This window comes from Macrobrachium nipponense, chromosome 49 (genome assembly GCF_015104395.2).
Source record: "Macrobrachium nipponense isolate FS-2020 chromosome 49, ASM1510439v2, whole genome shotgun sequence".
Lineage (NCBI taxonomy): Eukaryota > Metazoa > Arthropoda > Malacostraca > Decapoda > Palaemonidae > Macrobrachium > Macrobrachium nipponense.
This window is the reverse complement of record NC_087224.1, coordinates 13,568,340-13,594,032: the sequence shown is the minus strand read 5'-3', so window position 1 is coordinate 13,594,032 and position 25,693 is coordinate 13,568,340. Positions and strand designations below refer to the sequence as shown.

Here is a 25,693-nt window from a genome sequence, read left to right as displayed (position 1 = left end):
TAAACAAAACAAAACCAGTCTCTACTCAAGAAGAAAAACATACGTACTTATTTACTTGATCATTATCATGCCACTGAAACACTATTTTTCTTTAACAGATCACATACACAATGAATAAATACTTGGAAATTGTGTGAAAATCACTTCAAACATAATTAAAATTTTGATAAACTACTGAAAAAAAATAAAACTTAAAAAAGGAAAAAAAGTAATTCTTTACTCATGAAGAAAAAACATTATTAACACTTTACTGATCGTTTGTCATGCCACTGTGAGTATTTATTTATATTCACAAAATTTAACATTCCTTAGTTGGGTTCAAACTTAGCAATTAAACTCATTGTTAGTGCTGCTTTTGAGGCAATTTCACTTGAAGATACATTCACTGTAGCTGTGTATGAAATTGAGGAATTTTCTGCATTTTATTTAAAATTTTAGTGAAAAATACATTCTAAAATTGTACTAGAACAATAAGAAGCATAGTGTGAAAGAAATTATGCTAAGCTCCAATTCTTGGGTCAAAATTATGCTAAAAAACATGAAATTATGCTACATTTGGTAGCACTGGATGACGCCAACTAGCGGCGGCTGGCGGAAACAGTTTTGTTTACAAACATCATATGGTCAGGGGTCGGAAACTGGTTTTTTGGTTGAAAACAGATACAAAGTTTATTGGGAAATTTAGTGGCGAAATACGATTATGTCGAGTTCTAATACGGTCGTGAACCGGGTCTCTACTGTACAATATTTAATGATTTGTGTTGTGTTAAACCTTATATCAGTATGTTTATATGAAATTGCCTTGTAATTTTTTATTTTGCTACTCTATTGAATACTCAAACACTATACATGCACAAATAATTAACGAGAGCATAAAGAAGCTGCATAGCTCCAGCAAGGCTGAGCAATCCACACACTGGCCCCCAACTCCCACAAAAGTTCTGCAGCCAGACCTTGACCTTTCCAAATATCTAATACATACTGCATACTATACAAAAATCAGTAATCCTGAAGTTGTTAGAATACACAGTGATAAATTCCTTTGTTGCGTGATGCAAATTCTATGAAATTCTGCCACTCAAGCCTTTCCTGTGATTTGAGCTTCCACAAATCTCCACTAATTTCAGTCTCCACACACCACCTCACGGCTCTAATACAAGCAGGTCAGGGTCTGCCAGTTCTTCTGGTGCTTGAAGAGCCCAGCAGACACTAACACACACTCTTCATCTCTTGTAAAAATGATATTGTTAGTATACAATAAAGTTTTGTACATACTTACCTGGCAGATATATACTTAGCTTAGGTCTCTGATGTCACGACAGAAAATTCAAAACTCACGGCACACGCTACAGGTAGGTCAGGTGATCTACCTTACCCGCCGCTGGGTGGCGGATGTAAGAACCAGTCCCCCTTTCTTGTCAGATTATTTTCTTCCACCTGTCTCCTGAGGGGAGGCTGGGCGGGCCATCAATCGTATATATCTGCCAGGTAAGTATGTACAAAACTTTATTGTATACTAACAATATCATTTTTGTACATGAACTTCCCTGCCAGATATACTTAGCTGAATTGACACCCTTGGTGGAGGGAAAGAGACACATACTCACCTAGAAAGTGGGGACAACACATGTTAAAGGAATAAAAAATATAAACCTCTGGTTCTTACCTGATTTAGGCAGAAGACTTCATAGTTACTGTCTATTAGTCTGCGTTGCCTAGAGTCTCAGCGAGGGCGTGACCTATGGCTGAAGAACTCTTTGGGTCTACCAATGGGAACTGAGTCCACTTACTTGGCAGAATCCAAGCAGGGTCTGGTCAATGGGGATCAACCTGCTTACATGCCAGAGCCTATCACTACCAATTGCAAGGAGCCTCAAGCACAACCGATCACCTAACCAAATACTAATATTAGTATACGAAAGAAGGAGCTGCCTCCTGCAACCTCCTTCGTACAACCAAAAACTCAAAATTACAACTAACTGGGAAAAAGATTAAAAAGGATGTGTTTCAGCTCCCTGCCCCAGCACTGAATCCGCCGATACGTAAGGGCCTAGCCCAAAACACTTTTCATACGTAATCGATACGTCTTTTAGGTAGTGATTGGAGAAGACTGATTCACACCTCCAAAAAGTGGCCTTCATGAGGTTTTGCAATGACTTCTTCTTGAAAGCCAAAGACGTCGCGATGGCCCTTACTTTGTGCGCCTTGACTTTCAGAAGACTAAACTGTTGCTGATTGCATGAAGTGTGGGCTTCTCTAATAACCTTCCTGATAAAGAATGAGAGGGCATTTTTAGATAAGGGCCTACTGGGGTCCCTTACAGAGCACCAGAGATTGCTCTCATTAGCAGCAAGTCTTCTCTTCCTCCTGAAGATAAAATTCAGGCTTCTCACCGGGCAAGAGATCTCTCCTCTCTGTCCCAACTAATGGAGGATAAGCTTTTAATTTCGAAGCTCCTGGGACAACGGTGAAGAAGGTTTTCATTTTTGGCTAGGAAAGCCGGAAGAAAAGAGCAAACCGCGGAGCCTCCTTGGAAACCTACCTCACCTTCTAGAGCCTGCAGCTCGCTGACCCTCTTCGCTGAAGCTAACGCACAGAGAAAAAGTCTTCATCGAAAGGTCTCTGAACGAAGCTGTATGGGGAGGTTCGAACCTTGAGGACCTCAGGAAGAGCAGCACGACATCTAGATTCCAGCTAGGAACTAAGGAGGAGGTTCTTTTAACCGTCTCAAAAGATTTGATTAAATCATGGAGGTCCTTGTCTTCGGATATGTTTAATCCTCTAGGACGAAAAACTGAGGAAAGCATGCTCCTGTAGCCCTTGATGGTGGAGACTACTAACCCGCATTTTTTCCTCAGGAAGATAAGGAAATCTGCTATCTGAGTCACAGAGGTTACTGGAGGAGGAAACTTTATGAGTCCTGCACCAACGTCGAAAAACATCCCACTTCGACTGGTAGACTCTAGATGTGGAAGGTCTACGTGCATTGGCAATAGCCCTTGCAGACTTTGCCGAAAAGCCCTTAGCTCTGACGAGACTCTTGATAGTCTGAATCCAGTCAGACTGAGAGCGGGGAGGTTTTTGTGAAACCTGTCGAAGTGGGGCTGTTTGAGCAGATCGACTCTTAGTGGTAGGGATCTTGGAACATCCACCAGCCATTCCAGTACCTCTGTGAACCAGTCGTGGGCGGGCCAGAACGGAGCTATCAAAGTCATCCTTGCTCCCTCTGAAGCTGCGAACTTCCTTAACGTTTCCCCTAGAATCTTGAAAGGTGGGAACGCGTAAAGATCCAGGTTTTTCCAATCCATCAGGAATGCATCTATTGCCACTGCTCTTGGGTCCGCAATAGGGGAGCAGTATAGATCTATCCTCGCATTCCTGGAGGTCGCAAAGAGATCGAGATGGGGCCTGCCCCACGTCCTCCACAGCTCCTGGCATATGTCCGAGTGCAGAGTCCACTCTGAAGAAAGGACTTGATTCCTTCTGCTTAGCAGATCCGCTCTGACATTTCTTTCTCCCTGTACGAACCTGGTGAGAAGACTTATCCTTCCTTTCCTGACCACAGGAGGAGCGATCTCGCTGTCTCGTACAGGGAGAAAGAGTGAGTCCCCCCCTGTTTCCGAATGTAAGCCAGGGCTGCGATGTTGTCCGAGTTGATCTGAACTGATTTTCCTTACGAGGGGGTTCGAAGGTTTTGAGAGCTAACCAAATCGCTGTTTAGCTCTTTCTTGTTGATGTGCCAGGACACCTGATCCCCCATCCATGGTGCCTGGACACTTCTCTCGACCCGAGAGTAGCTCCCCAACCTATGTCCGAAGCGTCTGCATATAACACTAGGCTGGGGTTCCGAACCTGCAAGGAAAGGCCTTCCTTGAACAGTAGAGGGTCTAGCCACCAACGTAGATCCTCCTTTATCTCTTGCGAAATCTTGAACGCAAAGTCCAGACCTTGAGATCTTCGATTCCAGTTCCTCGCCAGGAAGAACTGTATGGGTCTGAGGTGCAACCTCCCCAGAGAAACGAATTGCTCCAGCGAGGAGATGTCCCCAACAGACTCATCCACTCCCTCGCTGTGCATACATCTTTCTCTAGAAAGAGTTGCTACCTTCTCCGAACCTCGGGTTATCCTCTCTGGGGGGGGAAGGATACGCCGAAAAACCTGAGAAGTCATCAGAATCCCCAGATAGATACGCTCTTGACTGGGGATTAGCTGTGACTTCTCGAAATTCACTAGCAAAAAAACCCAGAGAAGCTGCTAGATTCAACGTCAATCGTAAGTCCTCCAGACATTTCTCCTTGGATTTGGCCATGATAAGCCAATCGTCCAAGTAGAGTGGAAAATCCTCACTCCCTCGAGATGAAGCACCAAATGAGCAACTTGATTCTTCATTAGCCCTGTGAATACGGGAAAAGGGGGGGGCCAAAGTGAAAGGCCGAAGCATAGGGCCCTGAACTGAAAAATGTTCCCTCCCCACATGAACCTGAGAAATTTGCGAGAAGAAGGATGGATCGGCACATGGAAGTAAGCGTCCTGAAGGTCCAGTGACACCATCCAGTCCCCGGGACGAAGAGCTGCTAAGACTAATGAAGTCGCCTCCATAGCGAACTTCCTCTTCTTCACAAAGACATTCAGGGCGCTTACGTGCAGAACCGGCCTCCATCCTCCTGAGTTCTTGGGAACTAGGAACAGACGGTTGTAGAAACCCGCGGAAAGAGGGTCCTGAACCATCTCTATTGCCTCTTTCTCTAACTAGCTCTACTGCTAGAGCGAGGGCTTGATTCATTAGTGGGTCTTGTATTTGGCCACCAGTTCCCTTGGAGTGGTGGTCAAAGGTGGTCTCGAGATAAAGGGAATGAGGTATCCCTCTTGATGATAGCGAGGGACCAGTTGTCCGCCCCCTTTCGTGCCCAGACATCTGCAAAGTTCAGAAGTCTGGCACCCACAGTTGTCTGGAGGACACAAGAGCTACTTCTTGGCCCTAATAAAGACCGAGAGAAGGTCCTTCCTCTTCTAGGTGGTCTCGAACCTCTGGAGGAAGAAGAGCGAGACGAAGGGCCTCCTCGAAAGGGTTCTTGCCTACTCTGAGTCTCCTTCTTCGTCTTATGTTGGAACGAAGGTTTCGGATTCTAGCAGAGCGAGCCAGCATATCCTGCGTCGCTTTTGCTGACAACGAGCTGGAGATGTCATTATTATCTTCTTCGGGAGAGTTGCGGAGAAAAGTTGGGAATACAACAAGGAAGCTCTCTGTGCGAGAAACAGCCTTGGTAAGAAAAGAGCAGAAAAACGGCCCTCTTCTTTACTACTCCTGCACCAAAAAGTGAAGCAATCTCCCCGGATCCATCTCTCTACTGCCTTGTCCATACAAGACAGAACTGCGTGAAGGTCTTCAGGTGAAAGTGTGTCTTGCTCTTGAGTCCTCTTAAGCCAAGACTCCAAGGGTCCAGTCAAGAAAGTTAAAAACTTCTAAGACTCGGAAAACAACATTCCCTTCAGAAGGTGATCCAACTCGCTCATACCCCACGTCGTCTTCGAAGAATTAAGCGCCGAGCGACGAGCGGAATCAACCAACGAAGAGAAGTCCGAGTCTGCTGAAGAGGGAAGAGTCAGACCCAAAGGGTCTTCCTGACTTGTACCAAAACCCCATCTTAACCGTCAGGGTTTTGTTTGGGGGAAAAGGACGGGGGAAAAGAAAAAACGGTCTTGCCTTTCTATTCTTTTGATACCAACCACCGTCGTCAAAGTTCTTAAAGAGCCTTCTTCATCGACACTGTCGGCTTCATCTTAACGACTGAAGACTTCTTAGCCGTATTGGTCGTAGAAAATAAGGACGGAGGAGACGGAGGAGCAACGGCCGAAAGAGGACTCCCCAAAATCTTGCAAAGAGGAGGTCGGTCAGCTCTTATATAAGAACACCGAAGCATCCTTGGGCAAATCTTCCTCAGAATCCCCAAGAAATTCTTCCGAAGAATGATGTTTAGAAGTTCTACTGCCCGGAGGAGAGCTAATCCTTGGAGAGCGCCTACTCGGGAGAAAATCCACTGGGAGAGCGCTTACATGGAGAGCGCCTACTAGGAGAACTCCTACCAGGAGAGCGCCTACTTGGAGAGCGCCTACCAGGAGAGCGCCTACTTGGAGAGCGCCTCCTAGGAGAGAGCCTACTTGGGGAGCGCCTAATTGGGGAGCGCCTACTAGGAGAGCGCCTACTTGGGGAGCGCCTACTAGGAGAACGCCTACTAGTGGAAGCTCGCCTGTCGGAAACAAAGTCTATATCCACAGAAGAGCGTCTGGATAAGGGAGAGCGCCTATCAGGCTCTCTGCGCCTGCTAGGCTCTAGGCGCCTGCATCTCAATACGCCTGCCAGGCTCTTGGTGCCTATCAGGCTCAAAACCCCTAGCAGGTTCTTGACGCCTGCCACGGGGAGAGATCCACGAGAGGATTCCCTGTCAGAAGCGCGGCGCTTACAAGGCTCTGAGCGCCTATCCAATCGGGAGTGATCCAACGGAGAAGAATGCTTCCATTGGCGCCTACAAGGCTCTTGGCGCCTATTAGGCTCTTGGCGCCTACTAGGCTCCGAGCGTCCGTCAAAAGGAGAGTGGCCACCAGGCGAAGAACTCTTCCTTCGCTCCTGACGAAAACGAGGCTCTTGACGTCTGTCAAGTTCTTGACGCCTAACTGAAGAGGAGCGGAAATCCTGAGAGAGAGCCTGTCGGCTCCTTACGCCTGACATGCTCACAACTCTTGCTGGGGAGGGGAGAGGAGAGCCTACTCGGAGATTGATCCTGAACTTCAGCCTGCACTTCTGACTTCCTTGCTACGAGGCTCAAAAACTTCTCTAGCCGGAGGAGATCTAGCAGAAGGAACGTTCTTAGACTTCTTCACCGGAAGAGAGGCGTCCTTCCGACGATGAGAAGTCCCGGCAATGGACTCCGCTAAAGCCGCAATCTGCGCCTGCAGACCCGCCAGGATACGCGCAGGAGACCTCTTAAACTCCTCTACAGGAGACGAAGTCCGAGACCGAACAGGAGAAGCGTAAACAGACGAAATCTTGGCTCTCTTGCGTTACACTTCTGGTTCTTCCGCGAAGGATTCGGGGCTGGAAGGAAGGGCGCAAGGAGCTTTACAGGGCCTCTTGAGAGGGCGAGACGACTCCGAGGCGCTCCATCTACGCTGAGGAGAAGGCGAAGAAGAAGACGAGAAGCACTGGCGCAAAAACTCCTTCTTGGCTCGATCACCAAGGCAGCCTGGGAACGAGCAACAGGATCTGACCGAGGGGCGCCTGACCGGTGGGGGTTCTCCCTAACCTTCTGCGGCTTTCGACTTTCTCCTCTGGGTCTGGGAGTCTGGAAGAGGTCTAGGCCTGGAAGCGTTAGTGAGCCGGTCAGACGTACCCTCCACTGCACTAGGGGCACTGCACTGATCACTTGCACTATCATCACTCTTACCTTGTCGAGAGCGAGCGAGGCTCTCCTTACTCCTGATCGAGGCTCTCCGGAAGCAATCTTCCGAAAACGAATCTTCGGGTTCAAAGCTGGGCGCAGGGGCTGAAACCGGAGAAGGAACTACTTCTACTACAGGATTCTCAGCGTCAACTTTACTCACCCTCGATATACTAGAGCTCCTTGAAGAAGCCTTGCGCGCCCTATCCTTCTCTAACTTTCTCACATAAGAAGAAAGAGCCTTCCAACCATCCTCATCCAAATTCTCACACTCTTTGCAAGGGTTAATAAAAGAGCATTCATTCCCTCTACAAGACGTACATACAGAGTGAGGATCTAATGCAGCTTTAGGAAGCCTTACTTTACATTCCTTCACTGAACAAACCCTAAATAAACTAGATTTCTTAACTTCAGAATCATCCATGATTATTAATTCTAAGAGAAATCCAAAAGAAAAATCCAAATAACAATCCAAAAAGCGTATGCCAAGCCAACAAACAAAGGGTACTTCACCAAAATCCAAATCGTCGGCAACGAGAAAGAATTTAACTATCGTAAGGACTGAACAACAGGTGTTGTCCAGCCGGCGACAGAAAATAATCTGACAAGAAAGGGGGACTGGTTCTTACATCCGCCACCCAGCGGCGGGTAAGGTAGATCACCTGACCTACCTGTAGCGTGTGCCGCGAGTTTTGAATTTTCTGTCGTGACGTCAGAGACCTAAGCTAAGTATATATCTGGCAGGGAAGTTCATGTACAAAAACAAGAATACCTAAAATACATACCTGATTCGTCATGACATCCCAGATACCATCGCAAGCAATTAGTATAAACTCCCACTCATCTGATATTTCTCGGGCTTCAACATCAGGATTAGCTGGAAGGATGTAAAACTTTGTAAGTGGGGTCGTCATTCATAATGAACAGGATATAAAGTATCGATGGCAGTACTTTTGAGTACTATCTTATGACAAGGAACCATTCTTGAATGGAGCTCTGCAAACTTGAGTGTATAGTACACTTTTGGTGTACTGTACACTCGAAGTTTAGTAACACTAAACAATTATTGTAAACAACCTAACCAGACCATCAAGTTTCTTTTTTAGATTAGCATAAGGTTTATCCAAAAGAGGTCAAGGGATAATGCATATAATCTTCAGTGGTGAAAATACAACTTTTAATCAATTGCAACACCTTTCACAAGGAACCAAGACTCACTTCTTGAGTAGAAAATCACTAATTATCTGCAATTGCCAAAAGTGGTCAAGGTTACACGAATGCTGCATGGGTACCTAAACAATTTGAATCTCAATTATTTTAAAATTAAAAGTTAAATATGCCTTCGTGAGTATGATATACTGTACTCAGTTAATACAGGCAGTCCCTTAACATTTCTGACAATTAACAGTAATGAAAATTAAGTTTAAATAAATTCCCCAAAAACATTTACAAATTCAGTTCTGTACCTGTGTTCCACATTCAGAAAATGGCAACACAACTTCAAAATAATCAATGTTGCAAGGAGTGAGCTTAACACAGACTTACATGACAAGAGTACAGTAATAGTTCTGTAAGAATACAATAAATAGTCAGTATTATATATATACCTGTGACTATTTGATCTTCTGGACCTTTTAGTTCATTCTTTTTGAAGACGAAATCACCAAGGGCTCTCGACAAAGCTAGGTTTCCATTCACTCTGTTGAGCTCAACCCAGCCTCCTGCTGCAGTGATGCGCTGCTGCTCGGATGCTAAGCTCGGTTTATGGTCACTGCTGAGTTCCTCTACTCGCCCTGCGACACTTGCTACGGCCCGTGAATCACCTACGTTACCCTGCAAAATAAGGGACTGTGAAGTATACAAAAGATATTCACTTCTGTGCATTACGCACACCCCTCTTTAATGTATGGTTTACCTGATGTCCTGCCTCTAGATGGGGGTACAACTACATAATAGAAATCAAATGAATACAGTACAACAATCAACTAATTAGTGTGTACATGGTTATCTCCTGCAAGCTATGATACACATCAATAATGCAAAATTTTTTTCAAACACCAGCAAACCTGATTGTGGTGTCAAAACAAAAACTGCCTGGTTTTAAAGTTCAGAGTTGAATTAAATGTATTTGTTGGTCAGACAAACAATTATCAGTCCAGCTTGCCTTAATTTTAGTAACGGAGAGAAATATAGATTATTTTGCATAAACCCATCTTAATTCAGTTTCTGCAAAGAAATACATTGATTACCATGAACCTGGAAAAAATCTTAGTAGTTTACATAAAAAAGCCCTACAAGATAGTACTTACGCAATAAACTTTGCCATCGCGCAGAAGGCAGCAAATGGCTGTGGTACCAGCTAGCTCATCTTTCAGTACTTCATCTGTCTGCATAAAACAGTCAAGATCCAGGAATCCCTGAAAAGAGCAGTTATCAATTACATACTGTTTTATATACACAAGTGAAAGTGCAACAGTACAGCTTTAGTCACATCACTAAAATGCTTCTGCTTTCATTCAAAGGGTGAAGGAAATACTTTAAAATTACAGCAATTTGTTAGTGTATTAGTAACTGGCCATTATGTGGAAATGCCTTGGTAGAATGAAAAGAAGTTACTGGATTATATTAGGAAATATGAACATCTCACTGCTACACATACACGAAGCAAAAAATAGCTGACATGTACAAAGCCTTTGCTTTTATGACCCGGGGAGTCTGTGAACAGTGAGCTGAGAAGATCATATTGCAAAAGAGGGAGTTGCTGAAAGATATGGTATCAGAGGCAAGACAATAAACAACTGACATCTCACACTGATACAGTTTAAACATGCAGTGAGAAAAGGAGAGGTCAAAGCAGTCAAAGATGTGGTACACGTGGAGGCAACAGGGCAAAGACAAATGGGAATGTCTTGAAAATCTCAGGGAAAATTTATAGATCTGGATCAAATAAAAGAGGAAAAACGTGACTGGCTCTGCCTTCAAGACATCAGATCTTACCTGTTTAATAGCTTTTTCGATATCACCACTTTTATATTCCGGTCTCTTCAGAATACATTTGTGCAAATGTTTGCCAGCATGCTGAGCAATTCTAGCACCTGAAAGAGATTATGATGGGTTTACATAAAATTTTTTAATGCAATAAAAATCTACGTAGTGATTTTGTACTTAATACATAATTTATGAGCTTAACACTACATGTGAAATCCCAGCTAAATCTACCACATCAAGTGTAAACACTTATTTTCTTTTACTTGGAGTATGAAGTTCAGATGCACTTTACATGTACTATGCAAACAAAATGATATTGTTAAACTACAATAAAGTTTTGTACATACTTACCTGGCAGATATATACTTAGCTATAGTCTCCGACGTTCCCGACAGAATTTCAAATCTCGCGGCACACGCGACAGGTAGGTCAGGTGGTCTACCTTACCTGCCGCTGGGTGGCGGATGTACGAACCACTCCCGTAAGCTTGTCAGATTTTTCTCTTCCACCTGTCTCCTGAGGGGAGGCTGGGTGGGCCATTAATCGTATATATCTGCCAGGTAAGTATGTACAAAAACTTTATTGTAGTTTAACAATATCATTTTTGTACATGAACTTCCCTGACAGATAATACTTAGCTGATTGGCACCCTTGGTGGAGGGTAAGAGACAGCTCAATAATACAGGTAAGACGGGAAACAACTAATGTTGTAGGATATAAAAACCTTGGTTCTCACCTTTTCAGGATGAAGACTTCATAGATACTATCTCTGAGTCTGCATTGCCTGGAGAGCTACAGCTAGGACGTGACCTGATGCTGAAAGACTCTCGGATCTACCACTGGGATATGTGATCCCCTATTGTGGTAGAATCCAAGTCGGATTGCTGTTAGAGGGACCTTGTCCGCTTACCTAACAGATCCATTACCACTACCTCTGCAAGGAGCCAAAACCCACCAGACCACCTAACCAAAAAACAAAGGGTTAATATTACGACAAAAAGAGGTGCCTCCTGCAACCTCTATCATACAACCAAAAACAACAATATAAATATAGGGTAACATATAAAAAATTTACACAGGATAAGTTTCAGCTCCCTGCCCCAGCACCGAATCCGCCGATACGAAAGGACCCAAGGCGAAGCATTTATCATATGTGATTTTACATCACGTAGGTAGTGGTTTGCGAAAACCGATTGGCATCTCCAAAAAGTCGCCTCCATCAAGTTCCGCACAGACATATTTTTTCTGAATGCAAGCGAAGTTGCGATGGCTCTCACCTCGTGAGCTTTCACTTTCAGTAGTCTAAAATGATCTTCCTTACAGGCAACATGTGCCTCTGTAATAAGGCTTCTCAGAAAAAAGGAAAGAGCATTCTTCGACATGGGCCGAGTGGGTCCTTTACGGAGCACCAAAGCACATCTTGATTAGCCTTAAGTTGTTCCTTCCTCTTAAGGAAATACTTCATAATTCTCATAGGGCAAAGAGTTCTTTCAGCTCTTCCCCTACTAGAAAAGATAAACTACGAACTTCAAAGCTCCTGGGCCAAGGGCGTGATGGGTTTTTCATTCTTTGCCAGGAAACTTGGAAGAAATGAACACACCATAGAATCTTCCTTAAACCCTACATTGCCCTCAATAGCTTGGAGCTCACTCACTCTCTTAGCTGTAGCTAGGGCCAAAAGGAAGATAGCCTTCTTCGTCAAATCCTTGAAAGAGGCTAAGCCAGGAGGTTCGAATCTAGACGATCCAAGGAATTGTAGGACTACGTCTAGATTCCAGTTCGGTACTACATGAGGACGCTTAATGGTTTCAAATGATCTAATAAAGATCATGCAGGTCCTTATCATCGGATATATTTAGCCTCTATGCCGAAATACCGCCGCCAACATACTGCGGTATCCCTTAATAGTTGACACAACCAGATGACATTCTTCTTGAGGAAAATAAGGAAATATGATATTGTTATTTTACAATAAAGTTTTGTACATACTTACCTGGCAGACATATACTTAGCTTACGTCTCTGACGGTTCACGACAGAATTCAAAAACTCGCGGCTAACGCGACAGGTAGTCAGGTGATCTACCTTTACCCGCCGCTGGGAGGCGGTGGTAAGAACCATCATACCTTTTCTTGCCAGATTTTTTCTCTCTTATACCTGTCTCCTGAGGGGAGGCTGGGCGGGCCATCAATCGTATATGTCTGCCAGGTAAGTATGTACAAAACTTTATTGTAAAATAACAATATCATTTTTGTACATGAACTTTCCTGTCAGACATATACTTAGCTGATTGACACCCTTGGTGGAGGGGTACAAGACAGAAATAACAAAGAAAAGGTAAACAACACCTGTTGTAGGATAAACATAACCTTGGTTCTTACCTGTTTAGGCTGAAGACTTCATAGATACTGTCTATTAGTCTGCATAGCCATAAGACGCTACCAGCGGAGCGGGGCGTGACCTACAGCTGAAAAGACTCTTTGGGTCTACTAATGGGACTTGATATCCGCTTACTTAGTAGAATCCAAGTCGGATCATGTCAATGGGGGTTCGCCCTCTTTCTATGACAGAACCTGTCCACTACCAACGCAGGGAGCTTCAAACCAAATCCGATCACCTAACCAAACTAATGTTATTAGCATTACGAAACGAAAAAGATGCCTACCTGCATCATTTTTCATACAACCATATGAACTCAATTACCAAAAAAAAAAACAAGGGGAAAAAAAACTACTAAGGATATGTTCCAGCTCCCTGCCCCAGCACCGAATCCGCCGATACGTACGGGCCTAACGCGAAGCACTCGTCATACGTAATACTGACGTTCTTTTAGGTAGTGGTTGGCGAATACTGAATTACATCTCCAGAATGTAGTTTTCATTCAGATTCTGAAGAGACATATTCTTCTTAAAGGCCAAGGAAGTTGCTATTGCTCTCACTTCATGAGCCTTGACTTTAAGAGCTTGAAATGTTCTTCATCACAAGATCTATGTGCTTCTTTCACAACACTTCTAATGAGAAAGACAGCGCATTTTTCGACAATGGTCTGCTGGGGTCCTTTACAGAGCACCATAGTCTGTCCTCAATGCCCTTAAGGGTTTTCTTCTTCTGAAGGTAGTATTTTAAACTCCTAACAGGGCAAAGCGTTCTTTCAGGTTCCTCCCCTACTAGGGCAGACAAAACCCACGAACCTCAAAGCTCCTTGGCCAAGGATTTGAGGGGTTCTCATTTTTTGCGAAAAAAACGAAGGAAGGAAGGAACAAACCACGGAATCTCCTTTGAAACCTACCCTTCCTTCTAGGGCATGAATCTCACTAACCCTTTTAGCAGATGCTAAAGCCATGAGAAAGAGAGCTTCCTCGTGAGATCTTTGAAGGAGGCTAAATGTGGGTGGTTCAAACCTAGCGGACCTCAGGAAGCGAAGAACCACATCCAGATTCCAACTTGGAACTTCGTTCGAAGTTTTCTTGGAAGATTCAAAAGATCTTAATAGGTCATGAAGATCTTTGTCATTCGAAAGATCTAAATTCCTATGTCTGAACACCGCAGCCAGCATGCTACGGTATCCTTTGATAGTAGATACTGCCAACCGCATTTTTCTCTGAGGAAAACTAGGAAATCTGCTATCTGAGTCACAGAGGTACTGGAAGAGGAAAACTTCTTGTTCCTGCACCAACGGCGAAGACGTCCCCACTTCGACTGGTAGACTTTAAGGGTCGAAGGTCTTCTAGCTGAGGTGATAGCCTTAGCAGCTTTTGTCGAAAACCCCTTCGCTCTGACAAGACTTTTGACAGTCGAAAGCCAGTCAGATTGAGAGCGGGAGGTTTTGTGATACCTGTCGAAGTGGGGGTTGTTTGAGCAAATCTTGTCTTTGTGGAAGTGCTCTTGGAAAGTCCACCAACCATTCCAGTACCTCTGTGAACCAATCTTGGGCGGGCCAGAACGGAGCTACTAGCGTCATTCTTGTCCTCTCCGAGATAGCAAATTTCTTGAGGGTTTGTCCTAGTACTTTGAAGGGGGGGAAAGGCGTAGACGTCTAACCCTGTCCAATCTAGGAGAAACGCATCCACTGAAACTGCTCCTGGGGTCTGAGATCGGGGAGCAATAAAGTTCGATTCTTGCGTTCTTTGCTGTTGCAAAGAGATCGATGTGAGGTCTGCCCCATCTTCTCCACAGGTCTTGGCATACTTCTGAGTGGAAGGGTCCACTCGGAAGGCAGGAGTTGATTCTTCCTGCTCAGGAGCATCGGCCCTGACACGTTCCTTTCTCCCTGTACGAATCTGGTGAGAAGACTGATTTTCCTCGTTTGAGACCACAGCAGAAGATCCCTTGCTGTTTCGTACAGGGAGAAGGAGTGCGTCCCCCCCTGTTTCTTGATGTACGCCAAGGCTGTTGTGTTGGTCCGAATTGACCTGCACTACTGCATTCCGGACGTGGGGTTCGAAGGCTTTCAATGCCATCCAGACTGCCATCAACTCTTTCTTGTTGATGTGCCAGGACACCTGATCCCCCTTCCAGGTGCCTGACACTTCTCTTGTCCCGAGTGTCGCTCCCCAACCTGCCTCCGATGCGTCGGAAAACAACACATGGCTGGGGTTCGGCATGTAGAGAGACATTCCTTCCACAAATCGAAGTGGGTCGTTCCACCACCGAAGGTCTCTCTTGATTCCTCTTGAGATCTTGAAGGAGAACTCCAGATCTAGGGAGAGACGCCTCCAGTTCTGGTATAGGAAGAACTGTAGAGGCCTGAGATGCAACCTTCCTAGAGAAACGAATTGCTCCAGCGAGGAGAGTGTCCCAGCAGACTCATCCACTCCCCTCGTTGTGCATGCATCTTTCTCTAGGAAGGTCGTTATTTGCTCGTAGCAACGAGCTATCCTCTCTGGCGACGGAAAACAGCCGAAAAGCCAGAGAAGCTATCCGAATCCCCAGATAGATCCTCTCTTGACTGGGGATTAATTGAGACTTCTGGAAGTTCACCAGAAGTCCCAGCGAACTTGCCAATGTAAGGTCTGAAGGTCCTCCAGACATCTTTCTTGAGACTCTGCTCTGATTAGCCAGTCGTCGAGATAAAGCGACACCCTCACTCCCTCCAAATGTAGCCACTGCGCCACGTTCTTCATTAACCCCGTGAAACTTGGGGTGCAGTTGATAGGCCGAAGCACAAGGCCTTGAATTGGAAGATGTTTCCTCCCATCATGAATCGTAGATACTTCCGTGAAGAAGGATGGATCGGCACATGAAAGTAAGCGTCCTGAAGGTCTATAGACACCCATCCAGTCCCCTGGACGAAGAGCCGCTAACACTGATGAAGTTGTCTCCATGGCGAACTTCCTCTTTTCCACAAAGACGTTCAGGGCCTTACATCCAACACCGGTCTCCATCCTCCTGAGTCTTCGGAACTAGGAACAGTCTGTTGTAAAAGCCCGCAGAGCGGGGATCTTTCACTAGTTCTATAGCCTCCTTCTCTAGCATGAGATCTACTGCTAGAGAAACGGGTTTGATTCATGATGGGGTCCTTGTACTTGGCTACCAACTCCCTCGGAGTTGTCGTCAATGTGGTCTTGACGAGAAGGGAATGAGGTATCCTTTTCTGACAATCGATAGGGACCAATTGTCCGCCCCTTTGTGGGCCCAGACGTCGGCAAATTTCAGTAGTCTGGCACCCACTGATGTCTGGAGTCCTTGACCGCTATTTCTTCCCTCTGACTGACTTCGAGAAGGTTTTACCTCTCTTAAAAGATCTAGTCCCTCTGGTTGCAGAACCTCTGACAGCGGGGTCCTCCTCGAAAGGGCTCCTGTCTCAGAGGAGTCTCTTTCTTGGTCTTGGGTTGGAAGACAGAGCGAGGTTTCCTGGCCGCCTGGGCTAACATGTCCTGAGTAGCCTTAGCTGAAAGGGCACTCGATACATCTTGGATAATTTTCTTGGGGAACAGAAGAGGAGAGAGTTTGGAGCATACAAGAGCGATGCCCTTTGTGCATGGAGACATGCCTTCGTGAGAGGAAACGAACAGTAGACCGACCTTTTCTTCTTAAGCACTCCAGCTCCAAACAGTGAGGAGACTTCACTCGATCCGTCTCTCACTGCTTTATCCATGCAAGTGAGTACACAGTTAAGATCTTCAGGAGACAGAGCATCTGGGGTCTTGGTCTTATTAGCCAGCACACCTAAAGACCAATCAAGGAAGTTGAAACTTCCAGGACTCGGAACATTCCCTTCAGTAAGTGGTCAAGTTCGTTCATTCCCCACGTAGTCTTGGCGGACAAGAGGGCGGAACGACGAGCAGCATCCACTAATGAAGAGAAGTCCGAGTCCGCAGACGAAGGAGAGCGAGGCCTAAAGGTTCTCCCGATTCGTACCAGAATCCCAATCTGCCGGTCAGTTTAGACGGAGGGAAAGAAAAAAAAACCGTCTTCCCTTTCTCTTCCTTCGAAAGGAGCCATTCTCCAAAACCTCTCAGCGCCTTCTTCATGGAAACAGTAGGTTTCATCCTAACACAAGACGAAACCTTCGACGTCTTCGAAGTGGAGAATAACGAAAGAGGAGAAGGGGGGACCACAGGAGAAAGAATATCTCCAAACTCTTGCAGGAGTAACTCTGTAAGTTTCTTATAGGAGGAAACTGAGGCGTCTTTTGTTCCTTCTTCTTCTGAGGGGTCCTGTTCCTCCTGAGCCGAAGAGCCTTCCTGATCCTTAGAGGCGCGACTATTCTTAAAGGAGTCTCTAGAGGCAGATAGACGTATACGTCTTGGAGACAATGCTTCAGGCAAGTGTCTACTTGCAACATCCTTCTTGTCTTGGAGGAGTGCGTTTCCCAGATCCTTGAAGGCCTAATAGAGTCAGGCGGCAGTCAGGTGCAGAGCGCCTGTAATGAAGAAGGAAATTCTATCAGGCTCTTGGCGCCTATCCAAAGGAGAGCGGATACCAGGCGAACTGCGCCTGTCATACGAAAAGCGCCTACCAGGCTCTTGGCGCCTGAACCGAGGCGAGAGAATCTCTGGCGACGAGCGCCTACTAGGTGAGCGCCTACCAGGGGGAGAAGCGCCTGCTAGGCTCTCGGCGCCTGACTCGAGGCGAGTAAAAGTCAGGAGAAGAGCGCCTGCCAGGCGAAACCGCGCCTAACAAGCTCTTGACGCCTGTCCAGCGAAAAGCGCCTGTCCGATTTTAGGGCGCTTGTCAGCCGGAGAGTGGAGGCGAGACGAGGAGCGGCTACGAGGTGAGTAGTGCCTACTAGGCTCTTGGCGCCCGTCAAGGGGAGCGATCCTGTCTCGAGAAGAGCGTCTGTAGGGTGAGGATCTCCTACGCGCAGTTTGCTCCTTGTCTGAAGGAGAAACTTGTCTGTCAAGCGAATGTCGCTTATACGCAGATTTGATCTTGTCCGAAGCAGAGAGCCTCCTGCGAGAATCCGAACGAACAGTGAGCGCGCCTCTTCCGTCGAAAAGCGAGAGTCAGGAGAGGGGAGCTTGGACTTCTTACAGGAAGCGAGACGTCCTTCCTGTCGCCGAGAAGAACCCAGTAAAGAGAGCCAGCCAGAAGCCGCCGAAAACCCCCTCTGAGCCTGAAGGTTTAGCCAACACCCTTTTGCAGGAGAACTCACCAACTCGTGAACAGGAGAAGAGGCTCGATCTACCGATAAGTGAACGATACTCCTGAGATCTCTTTTCGCTTCTTCGCTTCCACCTCAGGCTCTTCCGAAAAAACTTCAGGGCTGGAAGGGCGGGCGCAGGGAGCATTCCAGGCTCTCTTCGAAGGGCGCGAGGCTTCCGAAGAGCTCCATCCTCTTTTAGGAGAAGGCGAAGGCGACGACGAGAAGCACTGGCGCAAAATTTCTCTCTTGGAGTGATCCAAGGTAGCCTGGGAACGATCAACAGGAAACTACCGAGGGGACGCCTGACCGTTGGGGATGCTCCCTAACCTTCCTGCGGGCTTTTCGAACTTTACCTCCTCCACTGGGACTGTGGGAGTCTGGAAGAGGTCTAGGCCTGGAAGCATTAGGGCGCCGATCAGACGCACCCTCCACTGCACTGGGTTCACTGCACAAATCACTATTGGAATCACTCTTACCTTCTAGTTGCTTGATTTTCCTCCTCCAAAATACTGCGAATGGTGGCTTTCATTTGAAGCCACTTCCGAAGGCGTATCTTCGGCTTCGGTGCAGGGAGCAGGAGCTGAAACTGACAAAGGAGCTACTTCTAAAATAGGATTATCTACATCCAACTCGCTAATACGAGATCTACTACTGCTCCTGGAAGAAGCTTTCCTAACTTTATCCTTTTCAAGCTTCCTCAAGTAGGAAGACAAAGACTTCCATTCATCCTCATTCAGCTTTTCACATTCATTACAAGGGTTATTAAAGGTGCATTCATTCCCTCTACACTTCAAACATACCGTGTGAGGGTCTACCGAAGCTTTCGGTAGCCTCACCTTACAATCAGTCATACAACAAACTCTAAACAATAGCAGTTTTCTTAGTATCAACATCAGACATCATGAATCCAAGAAAAAATCCAAAGAAAAGTCCAATAACTGTCCACAAATCGCGAAAGCCAGGCCAAAAGATCGGGTACTTCACCAAAGTCCGTAGAAACAATCCAGGGCGAAAACGAGAAAAAGAATCCAACTGTCAAGAGGTACCGACAACGGGTGTGGTCGACACCGACGACAGAAAAAATAAATGGCAAGAAAGGTATGATGGTTCTTACACCCGCCTCCCAGCGGGCGGGGGTTAAGGTAGATCACCTGACCTACCTGTCGCGTTAGCCGCGAGTTTTGAATTCTGTCGTGACGTCAGAGACGTAAGCTAAGTATATGTCTGACAGGAAAGTTCATGTACAAAACCGCAATTTGGGTCACAGAGGTACTGGAAGAGGAAATGTTCTTCCTCTTGCACCAACGTCTGAAGACATCCCACTTTGACTGGTATACACGCAGGTGGAAGGTCTCCTCGCTCTTGCGATTGCTTTAGCAGCTGTTGCTGAAAAGCCTTTCGCTCTGACCAAACTTTGGACAGTCTGAAACCAGTCAGACTGAGAGCGAGGAGATTTTTGTGGTACCTGTCGAAGTGGGGTTGTCTGAGTAGATCGCTCCTTAGCGGGAGCGATCTTGGAAGGTCCACCAACCATTCCAGTACCTCTGTGAACCATTCTTGGGCCGGCCAAAACGGGAGCGATTAAGGTCATTATCGTTGAATCGGAGCTCTACGAACTTCTTGATGGTTAGCCCCAGGATCTTGAATGGGGAAACGCGTAGACGTCGAGTCCGTTCCAGTCTAGAAGAAGAGCATCTATTGCTACTGCCTCGGGATCTGATATCGGAGAGCAGTAAGGATCAGCCTCTTGTTCTTTGACGTGGCAAAGAGGTCTATGTGTGGCCTGCCCCATAACTTCCACAGGCTCTGGCATACATCCAGATGAAGGGTCCACTCGTGGGAAGGACCTGATCTTTCCTGCTGAGGAGATCTGCTCTTACATTCCTTTCTCCCTGCACGAACCTGGTGAGAAGCTTGATTCCTCTTTCTTATGTCCCCCCAACAGAAGAAGGTCTCTTGCTGTCTCGTACAGGGAGAAGGAATGCGTCCCCCCCTGTTTTCCTGATGTATGCCAGAGCTGTAGTGTTGTCCGCGTTGACCTGCACTAACCGATCTTCTGACTTTGGGCTCGAAAGCCTTCAGAGCCAACCACACAGCCATCAACTCCTTTCTGTTGATGTGCCAGGCTACCTGGTCCCCCACCCAGGTACCTGACACTTCGCTGGTTCCAGAGTTGCACCCCACCCCATGTCCGACGCGTCGGAGAACAACACCAGGTTGGGGGTCTGTGATTGAAGAGACAGTCCTTCGCAAAGAGGTTGGGATCTGTCCACCATAAGAGATGTTTCTTGATGTCCTGGGATAACGACAGGGAGAACGTCAAATCCTGAGAACGACGACTCCAATGTTCCGATGAAGAAAGAATTGGAGTGGTCTCAGGTGCAACCTTCCTAGGGAAACGAATTGCTCCAGAGAGGAGAGCGTCCCCAGCAGACTCATCCACTCCCTCACTGTGCATACTTCTTTCCCTAAGAAGTTGTTACTCTCTCGAATCCTCGGGCTATCCTTTCCTGCGAGGGAAAAGCCCGAAAACTCAGAGAGTTCATCTGTATCCCGAGATACACACACTCTTGCTCGGGAATTAGTGATGACTTCTTGAAATTGACGAGAAAGTCCCAAAGCCTTCGTCAATTCTAAAGTTACTTGTAAGTCCTTCAAACAACGATCTTCTGAAATTGGCCCTTATTAGCCAATCGTCGAGGTACATGGATATCCTCACCCCTTTCAAATGAAGCCATTGAGCCACATTCCTCAAAATCCCCGTGAACACTTGAGGGCCGTCGAGAGGCCGAAACACAGAGCCCTGAACTGCAAATTTTCCCCCATCATGAATCTGAGAAACTTCCTCGAGGAAGGATGGATCGGTACGTGGAAGTAAGCGTCCTGTAAATCCAAGGAAACATCCAGTCCCCTGGACGAAGTGCTGCCAGCACTGATGAAGGCGTTTCCATCGTGAACTTCTTCTTTTTTCTACGAAGAAGTTCAGGGCGCTTACATCCAACACCGGTTCTCCATCCCCCTGAGGACTTCTGGAACTAGGAAAAGGCGGTTTGTAGAAGCCCGATGAATGATGGTCTGTCACTAGTTCGATAGCCCCTTCTCCAGCATCTGATCTACTGCTAGATGGAGAGCTTGATTCATGATGGGGTCTCTGTAACCTGGCCGTCAGTTCCCTTGGGATGGCCGTCAAGGGAGGTCTTTCGACGAAAGGGATGAGGTAACCTCTCCTCAAAATAGAAAGGGTCCAAGGATCCGCCCCTTTTTGGGCCCAGACTTCTGCAAACTCTAAGAGTCTGGCGCCCACCGTTGATTGAAGGACTTGCAAGTTATTTGGGGGCTTTAACAGAACTTGGCAACAAGTCTTACCCCGTCTTGAAGGTCTACGACCTCGTACGGTAGAGGTTCTTGATGAAGATGCCCCTCGAAAGGGTTCTCGAACACTTGCCTTTTCCTTCTTAGCCTTGGTAGGGAAGGAAGGGCGAGGTTTTCTTGCCGACTGTGCCAAAAGGTCCTGGGTGGCTTTGGCCCGAAAGTGACCTCGAAATGTCCTGCACTCGATGTTTCGGGAACAACTGAGTAGACAGAGGAGCAAACAGCAAAGAAGACCTCTGAGCATGGGAGACGACTTCGTTAAGAAGGAACAATAAACCGACCTCTTCTTCACGATCCCGGCCCCATAAAGGGAGGCGATTTCACTCGCTCCGTCTCTTACTGACTTGTCCATACAAGACAAAACACACATAAGATCTTCTGGCGAAATTGACTCTGGCACTTCAATTTTCTTGGCTAGGACTCCAACGACCAATCAAGGAAGTTAAAAACTTCTAGCACTCTAAACATACCTTTGAGCAAATGATCCAATTCATTCATTGCCCAAGTCGTCTTAGCAGAGTTAAGGGCAGTTCTCCTTGTCGAATCTACCAGTGCCGAAAAATCCGAATCAGCCGAAGACGGTAGAACCCAAATCCTAAGGGCTCTCCTGTTTCGTACCAGAAACCAGCTGCGTCCTGATAACTTCGAAGGACAAAAGCGAACATCGTTTTCCCCGCTTCTTCTTTGGAAGCCATCCAGGAACCAAAACTCCTCAGTGCCTTCTTCATAGAAAGAGTTGGCTTCATCCTCACACAAGAAGAACTCTTCGCTGTCTTCGCCGTTGAAAAAAGTGAGTGAGGAGGAAGGAGGAGCCGTAGGCGTAAGGGAATCCCCAAAAACTTGTAAAAGTAGCTCTGTAAGCTTCTTGTAAGAAGAGACAGCAGCAGAAGTGTTCGGTTCCTCATCCGAACCTTCTAGGACGTCTTCTCGAGGCGAGCGCGGAAGATCCTTATGTGACGAAGGGATCCTAGCAGGAGTTGAGCGAGAGGTTGGAGAACGCCCTCTCTTAGAAGAGTTCACATCCACTGGAGAACGATGAGAAGATCTGGGAAGTCTACGATGAGACTCCCTCTTCGAGGTATACGGAATCTCAGCCGAAGGAGAGGTAGGGCTCCTACTCCGAGAATCCTCGGAAACATCCACAGGGCGCTTACGAGGAGGCGAGCGCCTACTATACTACCTATGCGCCTATCCTGAGGCGAGCGGCTGCCAGGAGAAGAGCGCCTATCGAGAGCAGAGCGCTTGCGCGGCTCTCCATACCTGTCCAGTTGCGTACGATCAACCGGAAGTCCGACTGGAAGGCGAAATGCGCCTACTAGGAGAAGGCTGCTTGCGAAAGACTCTTGACGTCTAACAAGAGGTAACATTCAGGAGAAGGGCGCTCTTCAAAAACTAACGAGCGCCTACTTGGAGAAGGGCGCTTCCCCGGGATTCCTGGTGCCTACCAGAGACAACGGTCAGGAGAAGGTGCGCCTAGAAGCGGGAGAGCGCCTACACGAGAAGGGCGCTTGAAAGACTCTTGTTGTCTGCCCCTAGGAGAATAATCAGGAGTATGACGCCTTAAAAGAGACGAGCGCCTACTAGGAGATCTATGTGCAGTAGGCTCTTGGCGCCTACCTTGCGGTGGGGAGCGGCTAACAGTAGGCCGTCTATCATGCACACGACTCCTACCAGACTCTAGATGCCTGTCAGGAGAGAAGTCCACGATCCGACACTCGAGGAGAGTGACATCTGGAAGAAGAACGCTACTTGTATAAGGGCGCCTTCTAGAATCTTGAGGCTGCTGAGGAGAAGTTTTCACGCGAGGGAGTTGAAGAAATCGCGTGATGAGCAGGTGCAGTGCGCTTACCGGAAGCGGGAATCCAATCTGAAGAAAAAACTTCTTTCTCCATAGAGCGTCCTACCGATGTTTGGCGTCTTGAAATCGAGAGAGAGAGCCAGGTCCGAGCTGAGGGCGCTCACCGCGAGCGAGGCGCTCACTCGAGCGAGGGGCCCCCGCCCCCTCACGCGAGCCCCCACCTTCATACGAAACAACCTCCCCATATGAAGAGAACGATCCTCTGAAGAGCGGCGCCTAGATCTCTTGATCGGAAGAGAAACGTCCTTCTTCCTACGTGATCTAACTGCTAGAGAGTCTGCTAGCGCCGTGATCTGAGCTTGAAGTCCCGCGAGTACTCTCGTTAGGAGAATCTTCTTGTTCTTCCTCGGAAGCAGGGCGCCGCGCGCGGAGCGCGAGAAGAAGAACGATCACAGAATTTCTTGGGTTTCTTCGCCTCCACCGACGATTCTTCCGGGAAAACCTCGGACTCGAAGCCAAAGGACGGCAGGGAGGCCTTCCAAAACCCTCTTCAACGTGCGCGACGCATCCGGGGAGTTCCAACCTCTCTTCGGAGAGAGGGAGACGACGAAGAGGAGAAGCATTGGCGTAGGAGCTCCTTCTTGTAGCGATCCGAGGCAGCCTGGAGCGTACTTCAGGATCTGCCGAGGGGACGCCTGACCGGTGGGGGCTCTCCCTAGCCCTCCTGCGGCTTTCGACTTTCCTACTCCACTGGAACTGGGAGTCTGGAAGAGGTCTAGGCCTAGAGGCACTAAGGAGTCGGGTCAGACGCACCCTCCACAACACTGGGGACACTGCACTGATCACTAACACTCTCCTTACCTTCCAACTGACGAATCTTCTGATCCATAGAACGATTCTTGGCTTTCAGAGCTGCCGCCTTCGAAGGCGAATCTTCGGCTTCGGTGCGGGGAGCCGGGGCTGCAACTTGGGAAGAAGGTTCTAATTCTACGTTAGTACTATTAGGATCCACATCCAACTCACTCATTCTAGATCTGCTAGAACTTCTAGAGGAAGCCTTACGCACTCTATCACGTTCCAACTTCCTAACATAAGAAGAGAGAGCCTTATATTCTTCTTCATTCAAATCCCTTAACATTCATTACAAGGGTTAGCAAAAGCACATTCATTCCCCCCTGCATTTCTGCAAACCGTGTGGGGGTCTACCGAAGCTTTCGGCAACCTCACCTTACATCCTTCATTCACGCAAACCCTAAACAAAACCGAAGTTTTAACTACCGATTCTAGATCAGACATCTCGTTAAAGAAATCAAACTCAAAATCAAACCGGTCCACAATCAGCGTATGCCAAGCCAAAACAAATGCGAATACGTCACCAAAAGAAGTCCAAATTAACTCCAGGCAAGCGAGAATCGAAAAACTATCGAGAGGAACCGACAACAGTTGTTATCGTTCCCGCGACAGAGAAAAATCTGACAAGCTTACGGGAGTGGTTCGTACATCCGCCACCCAGCGGCGGGTAAGGTAGACCACCTGACCTACCTGTCGCGTGTGCCGCGAGATTTGAAATTCTGTCGGAACGTCGGAGACTATAGCTAAGTATAGGATCTGTCAGGGAAGTTCATGTACAAAAACAAAGTATACTACAGAACAAACCAGCTAAAGATTTATGACAACCAGGATAAGCACCAGAGCATTTCTATACTAAGCTTACCTCCATGTCCATCATATACTGCAAAAAACGCTGTTCCAGGATCATCGGGCAGAGACAAAATTGTCGTGTGTGCATCTTCCATGTTTACGCGCCATCCTTGCATACAAGAGGACCCCACACGCAGCCAAGAGTTCTCACACCGGGAAGTCTCTTTCTGGGTGACTGGCTCACTTAAGGTCTGCCCCATTCTGTTAAAAGTTAAAGAAATGATAAGCATTTCATGACTTTCACATAATACAGCCAGTAAAACTAATTGTAAATGCTGTATTGTACTGTATAAAGCATCGGACATCAGGTACACATAACCTGCTTATCTGGCACCTAACAATTCATAAATATCTTGAATTATCCCAAATCCAGTATACTAATGTATACAATTTAGCTTTACATATACAGTTCTCAGCTAGCCTGCAAGCATTAAAGGTTGCAGAATAGTACTACTTATTTCAAGTTACAGTATTATATAAGACCTCAAATGATACAAAAACAACATAAAAATTATGACAACAGCCACCACTAAAACTGTGTACAGTATATATGTATACCCCCCCAAAAAAAAAGATTGAATTACAAAGGCTTTAGAAACGCAAGCACAACCTATCAATGAATCCGCATTTACCTCACTGTTTAAGCAATTGTAATAATACAGAAATAAGCTCAAAATAATGAAAGGCAGTTCTATTCAAACAAATGGACCAATGAAATCAATATTGAAACTTCATTCTTACTACTCCCGACTGCTTTCTATTGGAGTGCAGAAGTTATACTATGTACTTATGTCCCATTTCCGAGTTCTAG

General features: G+C 46.8%; 1 protein-coding gene across 1 annotated transcript in view; it reads right to left on the bottom strand.

Annotated features, from left to right (window-relative positions):
* Positions 1-25,693, bottom strand: part of LOC135205347 (probable protein phosphatase 2C T23F11.1) — a 107,134-nt gene that overhangs the window by 14,821 nt on the left and 66,620 nt on the right. The window contains exons 2-6 of the mRNA XM_064235808.1: positions 24,896-25,083; positions 10,434-10,531; positions 9,746-9,853; positions 9,044-9,269; positions 8,222-8,313 (exon numbers count right to left, since the gene is read on the bottom strand). Coding sequence (XP_064091878.1) covers positions 8,222-8,313; positions 9,044-9,269; positions 9,746-9,853; positions 10,434-10,531; positions 24,896-25,082 — 711 coding nt within the window. The 5' untranslated portion in view covers position 25,083. The remainder of the gene's footprint in view (positions 1-8,221; positions 8,314-9,043; positions 9,270-9,745; positions 9,854-10,433; positions 10,532-24,895; positions 25,084-25,693) is intronic.